The sequence below is a fragment of the Schistocerca serialis genome, chromosome 2 (genome assembly GCF_023864345.2).
Source record: "Schistocerca serialis cubense isolate TAMUIC-IGC-003099 chromosome 2, iqSchSeri2.2, whole genome shotgun sequence".
Lineage (NCBI taxonomy): Eukaryota > Metazoa > Arthropoda > Insecta > Orthoptera > Acrididae > Schistocerca > Schistocerca serialis.
In genome coordinates this window covers 806,227,570-806,241,040 of record NC_064639.1, presented here as the reverse complement: position 1 = coordinate 806,241,040, position 13,471 = coordinate 806,227,570, and the positions used below count along the sequence as shown (strand labels likewise).

The 13,471-nt window shown below is 44.8% G+C and overlaps 1 protein-coding gene across 1 annotated transcript in view; it reads left to right on the top strand.

Moving 5' to 3' along the window:
- The window catches only part of LOC126456437 (calcitonin gene-related peptide type 1 receptor-like), a 63,876-nt gene that overhangs the window by 17,887 nt on the left and 32,518 nt on the right, over positions 1-13,471 (top strand). The window contains exon 2 of the mRNA XM_050092187.1: positions 10,953-11,251. Coding sequence (XP_049948144.1) covers positions 10,953-11,251 — 299 coding nt within the window. The remainder of the gene's footprint in view (positions 1-10,952; positions 11,252-13,471) is intronic.

Genomic DNA, 13,471 nt, shown 5'->3' with positions numbered 1-13,471 from the left:
TCAGCTCTTGGAAATTCCTAAGTAGCCGTTTTTCGCTTTCTTTAGATTCGGCATCGCGACTCCGCTTGCTCTGTTCTAAGGCTTGCAGACGATCATCGATTTGTTCAAATGTACGGCCTAATTCTTTCATAATATCACTTTTTATTTCACTTGCCAGATTGTTTATTCTTTGTGAGATATCATCGGACACTCTCTGCATCGACTTGTCGACTTTATTTGTCTGCTGGATTAGTTTTTCGTCTATTTGTTCGCCTAGCTCGCGGATCGCTTTTTCGGATGATTCTTTTTGTTCTCGGAACGATTTTTCTGATTTCTGCGTCATTTGATCGCCTAGCTCTCTGATCGATTTTTCAGATTTCTGCGTCATTTGTTCCCCTAGCTCGCGGATCGATTTTTCAGATTTCTGTGCGTTTTCTTTATTTTGTTGCAATAAGGCTTTCATGAGTTCTGCCAAATCATTTTGGTTAGTAGGAGGCAAATTAATTTGTGGCTCTGATGTGAGCCCGTTCGTGCTGTTCTGCATTTCGTCTGAAGTATTTCCCATTGCATTTTCGGAACCGCCCGACGCGTTAACATTCGAAATCAGACTATCCCCTTGGTCCATGTTGCTTAACTTGTCGGACCGCTTACTTTTAGTTTGGTTACGTGTCTGCATTAGTTCAATTTATACCCAGTACGCAACACACTAATCACAGTAAATGTATCCCCCAAAAATTTCGACAGTTACACGAAAGGTACCCAACCTAGTACTCACTTTTTCACACGCAAAACAAATTTTTATCTTTGATCGAAACAGTGGAATTTACAAGCGAGAAAAAAAAACCACACACACATATAAAACACACAAATATAGAAAACAAAACAACAAGACAAACAACACAACGCCGCTCAACAACGCAGTGAATCTTTAGAAAGTCTCCTCAGAAACAACGCAGAAGTTGTTTGAGCGCTGTAGGGAAAAAAAATTAAGATTATACAACGCTTGCAATCTAACGTCTCAGAGATTCCAGAGTCTAGCGGAATCACAGAACAGGATCGCCATGTGTAATATTGCTACATGAATTTGCTATGCTGAAATCGGGTGCTAATAGTAGAATAAAGGTGGGTTACAAGCTGTGAGCTGTCTGGGGAGAAGTTAACCATGCATTACTGCGCAACTGTTTCACCAGGTAACTAGTCTAGGTTTACCACATTACCAATCAGACTAACATTGATTATAATCTTTTACAGTCATACAACAACCGGTACTATATATATAAAAAGGAGAATTTAAATAACAAGAAAGAAATCAGTTTATATTTGGAAATTTATTTTAACATTGTTCACTGAAATTTCAGCATATTAAATTCTACTCGTAACAAGCTGGTGCCATATTTGGGATTGTGAAAATCTTACGGAACACATCAAATATGGAGCCAAGATTCGGAGTCTGCATACAACACTGCATTCATAAAACAACACACAAAGAACATTGAAACATATCCAAGAGAAAATTAACCACTACCAACAGATTCAAATTTTCACCCAAAGAAATTACGTTCGTAGCACAATCCTGTCCGTCATCTAATTACCACACACTGGTATACTAAATTCATATTAACTCTTTGTGAAATCTTCCTGAAAAGAATAGCTGAGGGCTACTTTGATGATTACACCACATGCTTCACGTGGTCAACTTGGTTTACACAAAGCGTATAACTCCACAATAATTTTGATAATTAAAATAAATTAGATCGAAAAGCAAATTACAAAAGAAAAACCTCGAACTGGTTATTAACGTCTTACTGTTAACCTGACGGGTCAAACAGTTATATAAGCACGTGGTACTGGTCTCGCAAAGTACACCCCACGTGGGTTGAACATAAAGAAAAGTTGCTATATTGAAAATATTGTCAAGACGAGACGTTATAATCACACAAGCATTCGCATTTAAGATTGATCTTAGTTAGAGTTACTGATCAACACGTGGTTCCACTTTACTCACAAAGTAGTAACAAAGCAACAACCGGAAAATACTATGAACTTCACACGAGAATTACACTACGCTGCAATTTAAGATAACCTTAGTATTTTAGAGTTAAACCCGAAATAAAGATGATTAAATTTTCAGTTAGGCTGAACTTAACAAATCCATTGTCCTATGGACTTAGCAGACACGCGCTTAGCCGGAGATCTTACCACTTCAGACGCTCGCCACCGCCAGACTGCAACTGCCTACTGCCGAGCGTGCTTCCTGAGGGTGGCTCACAAAGACAAACGGAAGTGGCCAGAGGGGCAGCTTCCTATACCAACATGACAACGGATGGACAGAACCATACTAAGGATAGAAACCTCTTTGCTTTTAGGAAGCGTAGCTACCTGTTCCGACGTTGGTCCTACTGTTCTCTAGCAGACAAGCTTGTCTGCTACCCTCAAGCATGCAACTACAAACACATTTGATCATTGATCCTCTCACACAGAAGGGAAGGGGAATGACAGTATCTTATCATATACAGTATATAACAGAAAGCGGATGTAGGTTCCGTATGAGACTGTGTGACATGAATTACATATAAACTGTGTTTTAAAGTTTAGTAGTGTGACAGATCGTTCTTGTTTACGTGTAAAAGTAACACGTTCCACTACTCAGTCTCCTCCCAGACAGTCAGAAACGCCACAGTAAATTTAGAAGAGGAATTTATTCCATAAATGACAACAGATTTAAGAAATCAAACATGAAAGGAATCCAACAGAGACCTTTCACTCTATAGTTCGAGTTTTGTTGTTCCCTGTGATGGATAATTTCCCTCATTTCGTCTGTTGTCGTTCCTTACTGACGATCCTTGTCAGCTGCGGTCGTTGTTACTATCTCTTGTGTTTTATTCCTCGTTGACATAGTCAGATTCGCGTAGCGCGCTCTTGAAGGATTCAGTGGACTCGTTGCACCGTCTGATGAGGAGTTGTTGGTGGTGCAGAGGTGATTTGACGTAACAGGGCTTCATAATTTCCTTGAGGCTGTACGGCTGGTCCAAAAACCGATTCTTCTAAGAAAACTTCACCGGATTACGGAATCCTAACGCTTCTAAACCTTTGGCCAACATAATCTCCTGCTTGATTCTTTCCTGCGTGTGTTGCGACCAATACGTGTTAAGGAATGCCTTCCTGAACTAGTTTATACGAGCGACAACTCTCAGCAACTCTGCGCCTATGCTCCACAATCGATCCCTCTAAAAATCCACAGATAAATTCCAGCTTTTATTTCGGTGGTGACTGTTCTGGTAGCATTTTAGTGCGCTTGGTTATCCAACGTTTTGAATGAAACGTATTGTTATTCTTTTTATACACTTGGAAATTTTGAATGGATAAGAAATATTTTTGGTCGAATGGTTCGACATTTCCCGCTAACGAAATTTCCCTCGTTTCTGTAGCATGCATGTCCATAAATCGGTGTCCAGACGATCTTGTGCACTGTTAAGACCTCCTCTTGTGTCGTCAGATTCACGAAGTAATTGTTCCGTCCGCCGAAGACGTACACAATTGTGTTCTGATTGGGTTTCTGTCATACTCTGCGGCTCCAGCGGCGCGTGTTGTATCGTGCGCCCTATAGCGTCTGGTGTGTTCTCCTGCATCATTCGCCTTTGTGCTGGTGATGCACACCGAAATGTCGTAATCCATGCTCTTCACTCCTTCCCTGATTATGCGGGAGTGTTGCCGTACCAGATTGTGATTATAATTGTGCAACCCGCTGATGATCTTGCTGGACGTCTTTTGCCAGATCGTTTTGCTCTGAGACGATCAGAGTCTGCTCTTCTTTAATCTCTGACATTTCTGCCTGTTTGTTCTAGATCTGTTCGATGCTCTTCACGTTGTAGCTAATTTTTTTCTTGCTTTTCCTGGACGATCCTTCTTCCGCGGTTTTGGAGCGTGGCAAGAACCTTTCCGATTTTGCACATTTCGGTTGAGCCTGTTTTACTTGTCCTTTAGCTAAAACAGGGTCCTTGGGTGCATCCTCGGCTGCTAATCTTGCCGCCCTCGCATTGCGTTTTGCCTCTTTCGCGACCTCTTGTGTCTCTGTCGATGTTTCCTTGACGCATTCTAACCGTTCTATAACACTCGCTACTTACTTCTTAACTTGGTCTATACTTTCAGCAAGCTGTTCAGCTACCATCCATATCTCCTTCGTCTCCTTAGTGATTAATTTCTTCATCTTCTTCATCTCCTTTGAGGTTATCTCCTCGTTCTCCTGCCTCTCTTGTCTCTTTCGCTCCGCTTCCCGCATGGGTAGCATGAGGCCTCAAATTGAGATCATCCGCTGACACCTCCAGGTCTAAAGGAATGCGATTCCATAGTTCTATGACTTTTTGTTCGTGAGTTTGCTCCGCTACTCTCACTAACTGTACGTCTTGCCATGCCAGCAGATTCTACATGGCTCTCTGCAGCCGTTTCATCTTCGCGCTCGTTGTCTGACTGAATTTCGTCCTCATAATCAGAAAATTCCGTGTTTGATATATCCGAAAGGTCAGCAACTACATTCGACTGAGGGTTCCCCACAGCTTCCTCTTGATCAGTGCTACCAGTCTGACATTAATCAATATGCTATTAGATCCGAATATTCCCACTACTTTGGAGCAAACGTGCTTTGCTTCTAATGAGCATGCATTCTGGTTTCTGCTCCCCAGGGATTTCTGTTGGTTCTCGTCGTAATGTAGTACAATTCTACCCTGAAATTTGCTCCGGCGAGCCGCTAATTCTAAATCCATGGAAACGCGTATCAACCCTAGTCTAAGATAAAATACAATGATCAAACATTCCACACGTTAACACAACGCCTTCTCCGACAGGAACAATTAACAAGTGGCACAGAAATCACAACTAGAAATGAATATTAATACAAACAAACAACGCACATAGAATTTACAAATCACCAATGCACTTAGAGCCAGCAATTCTTACGGTTACACGAAATTGATTTACCTCACTGCACCAGTTGTATTTCAACATGGGAATGCAGAAACCTTGTAACGAAACAGGCTCCCAGGTAGATGCCATTTTCCTTGACTACCGTAAGGCGTTCGATACAGTTCCGCACTGTAGCCTGATAAACAAAGTAAGAGCCTACGGAATATCTGACCAGCTGTGTGGCTGGATTGAAGAGTTTTTAGCGAACAGAACACAGCATGTTGTTCTCAATGGAGAGACGTCTACAGACGTTAAAGTAACCTCTGTGATGCCACAGGGAGTGTTATGGGACCATTGCTTTTCACAATATATATAAATGACCTGGTAGATAGTGTCGGAAGTTCCATGCGGCTTGTCGGAAGTTCCATGCGGCTTTTCGCGGATGATGCTGTAGTATACAGAGAAGATGCAGCATTAGAAAATTGCAGCGAAATGCAGGAAGATCTGCAGTGGATAGGCACTTGGTGCAGGGAGTGGCAACTGACCCTTAACATAGACAAACGTAATGTATTGTGAATACATAGAAAGAAGGATCCTTTATTATATGATAGCGGAACAAACACTGGTAGCAGTTACTTCTGTAAAATATCTGGGAGTATGTGTACGGAACGATTTGAAGTTGAATGATCATATAAAATTAATTGTCGGTAAGGCGGGTGCCAGGTTGAGATTCATTGGGAGAGTCCTTAGAAAATTTAGTCCATCAACAAAGGAGGTGGCTTACAAAACACTTGTTCGATCTATACTTGAGTATTGCTCATCAGTGTGGGATCCGTACCAGGTCGGGTTGACAGAGAAGATCCAAAAGAGAGCGGCACGTTTCGTCACAGTGTTAGTTGGTAAGCGTGATAGTGTTACGGAGATGTTTAGCAAACTCAAGTGGCAGACTCTGCAAGAGAGGCGCTCTGCATCGCGGTGTAGCTTACTGTCCAGGTTTCGAGAGGGTACGTTTCTGGATGAGGTATCGAATATATTGCTTCCACCTACCTATACTTCCCGAGGAGATCACGGAGGCTTTCCGGCAGTCTTTCTTCCAGCGAACCATACACGACTGGAACAGGAAAAGGAGGTAGTGATAGTGGCACGTAAAGTGCCCTCCGCCACACACCGTTGGGTGGATTGCGGAGTATAAATGTAGATATAGATGTAGTAAAATTGCATAAGACGGTCACATATGGTGCCATAAATTCAACTCCTAGCAGCGGTCACCAAATTCCAAGACTACACTGGACTTGCGGTATGTTTTCGAGGGCGACAGACGACTATGAGTTACCGCCCTGACACCAATCACTTTAACTAGTAAAACTTCCACTTGTCTATCTACCCCATGCGTCTGCTAAATTTATATTGTCCTTTGACTGTGTTACTGTTGATAGCCTGCATTAGCGGCTGTGGTTATCACATTTATCAGAATCTAAAAGAACTTGAATGCTGAAATAATATTAATGAAATGGCATACCTGTCATTATTTCAGTCAATTGTTGATGGGTGACTAATATAGCAACATTGAATTGATCTTTTATACAAGTTGTGGCACAAGTTTATTGATTATAAAATAGGAGCGAAAAATATACACACCTGGAAATTGAAATAAGAACACCATGAATTCATTGTCCCAGGAAGGGGAAACTTTATTGACACATTCCTGGGGTCAGATACATCACATGATCACACTGACAGATCCACAGGCACATAGACACAGGCAACAGAGCATGCACAATGTCGGCACTAGTACAGTGTATATCCACCTTTCGCAGCAATGCAGGCTGCTATTCTCCCATGGAGACGATCGTAGAGATGCTGGATGTAGTCCTGTGGAACGGCTTGCCATGCCATTTCCACCTGGCGCCTCAGTTGGACCAGCGTTCGTGCTGGACGTGCAGACCGCGTGAGACGACGCTTCATCCAGTCCCAAACATGCTCAATGGGGGACAGATCCGGAGATCTTGCTGGCCAGGGTAGTTGACTTACACCTTCCAGAGCACGTTGGGTGGCACGGGATACATGCGGACGTGCATTGTCCTGTTGGAACAGCAAGTTCCCTTGCCTGTCTAGTAATGGTAGAACGATGGGTTCGATGACGGTTTGGATGTACCGTGCACTATTCAGTGTCCCCTCGACGATCACCAGTGGTGTACGGCCAGTGTAGGAGATCGCTCCCCACACCATGATGCCGGGTGTTGGCCCTGTGTGCCTCGGTCGTATGCAGTCCTGATTGTGGCGCTCACCTGCACGGCGCCAAACACGCATACGACCATCATTGGCACCAAGGCAGAAGCGACTCTCATCGCTGAAGACGACACGTCTCCATTCGTCCCTCCATTCACGCCTGTCGCGACACCACTGGAGGCGGGCTGCACGATGTTGGGGCGTGAGCGGAAGACGGCCTAACGGTGTGCGGGACCGTAGCCCAGCTTCATGGAGACGGTTGCGAATGGTCCTCGCCGATACCCCAGGAGCAACAGTGCCCCTAATTTGCTGGGAAGTGGCGGTGCGGTCCCCTACGGCATTGCGTAGGATCCTACGGTCTTGGCGTGCATCCGTGCGTCGCTGCGGTCCGGTCCCAGGTCGACGGGCACGTGCACCTTCCGCCGACCACTGGCGACAACATCGACGTACTGTGGAGACCTCACGCCCCACGTGTTGAGCAATTCGGCGGTACGTCCACCCGGCCTCCCGCATGCCCACTATACGCCCTCGCTCAAAGTCCGTCAACTGCACATACGGTTCACGTCCACGCTGTCGCGGAATGCTACCAGTGTTAAAGACTGCGATGGACATCCGTATGCCACGGCAAACTAGCTGACACTGACGGCGGCGGTGCACAAATGCTGCGCAGCTAGCGCCATTCGACGGCCAACACCGCGGTTCCTGGTGTGTCCGCTGTGCCGTGCGTGTGATCATTGCTTGTACAGCCCTCTCGCAGTGTCCGGAGCAAGTATGGTGGGTCTGACACACCGGTGTCAATGTGTTCTTTTTTCCATTTCCAGGAGTGTATGTTAAGTTTGATGACAAAACAAAACATGAACTGATGGCAGCTGAAATACGCAACATGCAGTTAACACTCTCTGAATGGCGGCTGACTGAATTATTTACTCTGACTCAAAATATCGATAGTATCATCTGATCTTATCTAACCCTCAATAGAATTTGATAGATTTATTCTACACAGAAGCTATACTACGCTGGTTCAACTGAGAATAAGTGGTGAGATTGTGATCCTGGTTGCCCTAACAAGCCAGAATAGCAATACAATTCCCCTATTCTCAGTGTGTCGCGCTGTCTCAGGTGACAGTCATGGTCCGAGTGTCTATAGAGCAGCGATGTGCGGTACCTGTAATTCCCTATTGCGGGCTCGAAATATACAGAGTCGTGGATCGCGATCTTTGATCTGTGGTCTCTCCTTAAGCAATTTTGACGTCTTTGGTCTCTTAAAACAGGCCTTCAAGGGTCGACTATTCCTGTCAGTCGAGGACATTCAGCAGGCAGTTACAGACTTCTGCACTCAGCAGGACACAGTGTTTTACCACATGGGTATCTTCAACTTGGTGAGACAGTGGCATGATTGTCTCAATGCTCATGGCGATTTTGCCTAATTGATGTACCTATTCTGGGCTGTACGGCCTTCAAACAGAAACTTTTTAATTGCTTCTTATATTACTCAAAAAATTATTACTCAATCATATATTAGCGGAGACACTTTATACAGGGTGGTCCATTGATAGTGACCGTGCCAAATATCTCACGAAATAAGCGTCAAACGAAAAGACTACAAAGAACGAAACTTGTCTAGCTTGAAGGGGGAAACCAGATGGCGCTATGGTTGGCCCGCTAGATGACGCTGCCATATGTCAAACGGATATCAACTGCGTTTTTTAAATAGGAACCCCAATTTTTGCTACATATTCGTGCAGTACGTAAAGAAATACGAATGTTTTAGTTGGACCACTTTTTCGCTTTATGGTAGATGGCGCTGTAATAGACGCAAACGTATAAGTACGTGGTATCACGCAACATTACGCCAGTGCGGACGGTATTTGTTTCGTGTTACATTGCCCGTGTTAAAATGGACCGTTTACCAATTGCGGAAAAGGTCGATATCGTGTTGATGTATGGCTATTGTGATCAAAATCCCCAACGGGCGTGTGCTATGAATGCTGCTCGGTATCCTGGACGACATCATCCAAGTGTCCGGACCGTTCACCGGATGGATACGTTATATAAGGGAATAGGAAGTGTTCAGCCACATGTGAAACGTCAACCACGACCTGCAACAAATGATGATACTCAAGTAGGTGTTTTAGCTGCTGTCGCGGCTAATCCGCACATCAGTAGCAGACAAATTGCGCGAGAATCGAGAATCTCGAAAACGTCTGTGTTGAGAACGCTACGTCAACATCGATTGCACCCGTACCATATTTCTATGCACCAGGAATTGCATGGCGACGACTTTGAACGTCGTGTGCAGTTCTGCCACTGGACACAAAAGAAATTACGGGACGATGACAGATTTTTTGCACACCTTCTATTTAGCGACGAAGCGTCATTCAGCAACAGCGGTGACGTAAACCGGCATAATATGCACTATTGGGCAACGGAAAATCCACGACGGCTGCGACAAGTGGAACCTCAGCGACATTGGTGCGTTAATGTATGGTGCGGCATTATGGGAGGAAGGATAATTGGCCCCCATTTTATCGATGGCAATCTAAATTATGCAATGTATGCTGATTTCCTTCGCAATGTTCTACCGATATTACTACAAGATGTTTCACTGCATGACAAAATGGCGATGTACTTCCAACATGATGGACGTCCGGCACATAGCTCGCGTGCGGTTGAAGCGGTATTGAATAGCATATTTCAGGATTGGTTGTCGAAACACCATACCATGGCCCGCACGTTCACCGGATCTGACGTCCGCGGATTTCTTTCTGTGGGGAAAGTTGAAGGATATTTGCTATCGTGATCTACCGACAACGCCTGACAACATGTGTCAGCGCATTGTCAATGCATGTGCGAACATTACGGAAGGGCCTCGTGATGACTGAGTGTTGTGTGCTGTCCTTCGGTTAGTTAGGTTTAAGTAGTTCTAAGTACTAGGGGACTGATGACCATAGATGTTAAGTCCCATAGTGCTCAGAGCCATTACGGAAGGCGAACTACTCACTGTTGAGAGGAATGTCGTTACACGTACTGCCAAATGCATTGAGGTTGACGGACATCATTTTGAGCATTTATTGCATTAATGTGGTATTTACACGTAATCACGCTGTAACAGCATGCGTTCTCAGAAATGATAAGTTCACAAAGGTACATGTATCACATTGCAACAACCGAAATAAAATGTTCAAACGTATCTACGTTCTGTATTTTAATTTAATAAACCTACCTGTTAGCAACTGTTCGTCTAAAATTGTGAGCCATATGTTTGTGACTATTACAGCGCCATCTATCACAAAGGGAAAAAAGTGGTCCAACTAAAACATTCATATTTCTTTACGTACTAGACGAATATGTAATAAAAAATGGGTTTCCTATTTTTTAAAAACGCAGTTGATATCCGTTTGACCTATAGCAGCGCCATCTAGCGGGCCAACCATAGTGCCATCTGGTTTCCCCCTTCAAGCTAGACAAGTTTCGTTCTTTGTAGTTTTTTCGTTTGGCGGTTATTTCGTGAGATATTTGGCCCAGTCATGGTCAGTGGACCACCCTGTATAGTCTAATGGCTCTGAGCACTATGGGACTTAACAGCTATGGTCATCAGTCCCCTAGAACTTAGAACTACTGAAACCTAACTAACCTAAGGACATCACACAACACCCAGCCATCACGAGGCAGAGAAAATCCCTGACTCGGCCGGGAATCGAACCCGGGAACCCGGGCGTGGGAAGCGAGAACGCTACCGCACGACCACGAGCTGCGGGCTATAGCCTAATCTCCGTTAGGCATCGACAATGTGGTACGGAGTCAAAGAAGTGGCCTGCCTGGCCCTGCTCAGCTACCCCTGACAGGTCCCTCCTCTGTACCTGGCGCTGGGCGTCACTGTCACCACGAACTGGCTGTTGAGAACCTGGTTACGCGGTTCACAGGTGGCGTGCCAGGCGCTGCACGTGGCGCTGCAGTACCTGATGCTGGCCAACTACCTGTGGATGTTCTGCGAGGGCCTCCACCTGCACCTGGCGCTGGTCGTCGTCTTTGTCAAGGACGAGTCGGCGATGCGCTGGTTCCTGCTCGTGGGCTGGGGACTGCCGCTGCCCATCGCCGCTCTCTACGTGGGGGTCCGCATGTCGCGGCCTGCTGACGTGCTACAGTGAGTAACGGCAATGTGACGCAATACAAAAGCAAAACAGAACTGTTCGAAGATAAGTAACTTCAGTGCAAACGCGATAGATTAGTCCTTTCCCCGAATGCTAATAGGCAAGGTGATTCCACACTAGGACACAAGATGGTTGTTCAGATGGATCCACTGTCCAGACCTATTCTGCTGTAGCTTTTGGTAGTTTTTACAATCACATACTACTTGGTGAGTGTGGCAGCCATAGCTGCAGAAATCCATTTGAATAAATACATAACTGCGACAGCTGCCTTGAGAAGATTTATTGATCTATTGGTTGGCAATCAGTTTATGACTGTGAAGTCACATCCTCAGGTGCCAAATAAGTGACCTAAAGAAGGCAAAAAACCTTTTGTTAACTTACTTTAGCCGGCCGGAGTGGCCGAGCGGTTCTAGGCGCTACAGTCTGGAACCGTGCGACCGCTACGGTCGCAGGTTCGAATCCTACCTAGGGCATGGATGTGTGTGATATCCTTAGGTTAGTTAGGTTTAAGTAGTTCTAAGTTCCAGGGGACTGATGACCTCAGATGTTAAGTCCCATAGTGGTCAGAGCCATTTGAACCATTTAACTTACTTTGGCTAAACTATATGATAAAATTTTAAGTACATTATAAATAACAAAAGAAAGAGCATGGAACTTTTAAGACATGGAAGCCGTTCCTCAAGAAAACACAGATGTCCCCTATGATCAGGCTGATCATAGCGTAAAAATGAAACCGTCAAGAAAACTTGAAAGTGCAAGATGTAATCTAGAGGAAACAGCAATGTTCAGAATCCAGTCAAGTTGTAAAAGAATCCCACTGATACATAATGATACCGAAGGGAAACTGAGAATCCATTATAAGAACCTCCAGCAATAAATACTGCTTACACTATCAGCTGTGAGGACACACGCAGTTCACTTTATGTAAGCACGATTTATTTCTGGGGGTTCTTAGAATCGGCTCTCAGTTTCCCTTGTGTATCATTATGCATTATCCGGATTGTTTTATAAATGGATTGATTTCTGAGCATTCCAGTTTCTTCTAAGATTCATCTCGCATGTAATCCATTGTTTTACGCTACGATCATCATGAATGTAGGAGACATCCATGTTTTGTTGAGAGACGGCTTCCACGTCTGAAAAGGTCCGGTACCTTTCTTTTGTTATTTATAATGCAATTAAAATTTTGTCATATAGTTTAGCCGGCATAGGTTAACAAAAGGTTTTTTTACATCTTATTTAGCCGGCCGCTGTAGCCGAACGGTTCTAGGCGCTTCAGTCCTGAACCGCGCTGCTGCTGCGGTCGCAGGTTCGAATCCTGCCTCGGGCATGGATGTGTGTGATGTCCTTAGGTTAGTTAGGTTTAAGTAGTTCTAAGTCTAGGTGACTGATCACCTCAGATGTTCAGTCCCCTAGTGTTTAGAGCGATTTGAACCATTTTGAACATCTTATTTTTGTCAGTCAAAATGGTTCAAATGGCTCTGAGCACTATGGGATTCAACTGCTGAGGTCATTAGTCCCCTAGAACGTAGAACTAGTTAAACCTAACTAACCTAAGGACATCACAAACATCCATGCCCGAGGCAGGATTCGAACCTGCGACCGTAGCGGTCTTGCGGTTCCAGACTGCAGCGCCTTTAACCGCACGGCCACTTCGGCCGGCTTTGGTCAGTCGTTTGGCACCTAAGGATGTGACTTTATTGTCAGGAAACTAATTGGGAACCAACAGGAGATCAATAAATGTAGTCCCGGCAGCTGTTGCGTTTATTTATTTATTTATTCAAATAGCCTTGTCTGGCCTACAACTAGGGGTGAGCTAAACTATCAGTTACTAGTAATGGCTACAGAATTCCATTTTCAACCAGGAGATAGGTTCCAGAAACCTATTAATTATTTACCAGAATCGAAGTAGGCCATCTTAAATAACGGTACTTGGGGTGACACCACCTTGTTCCCCTACTCTCGCAAGTATGACGTGATTCACACCAGCCACCACCATTGTGTCCTGACCACAACGTCCAGAAGCGATGATTTTCATCTGGTGCAGTTGGGTGGATTAACACCTATGTCCAAGTGCCATGCAGATGAGAGAAGTCAGATGAAGTCTACTAAGCTTCACCCAGGTGAACCATATCCGAGGAGAGACCTTCCGTTATATGGCCGCCAGGTTGTCGCCCTTATTGTTCTGGGATGCATGCCATTCACAGTTCCAA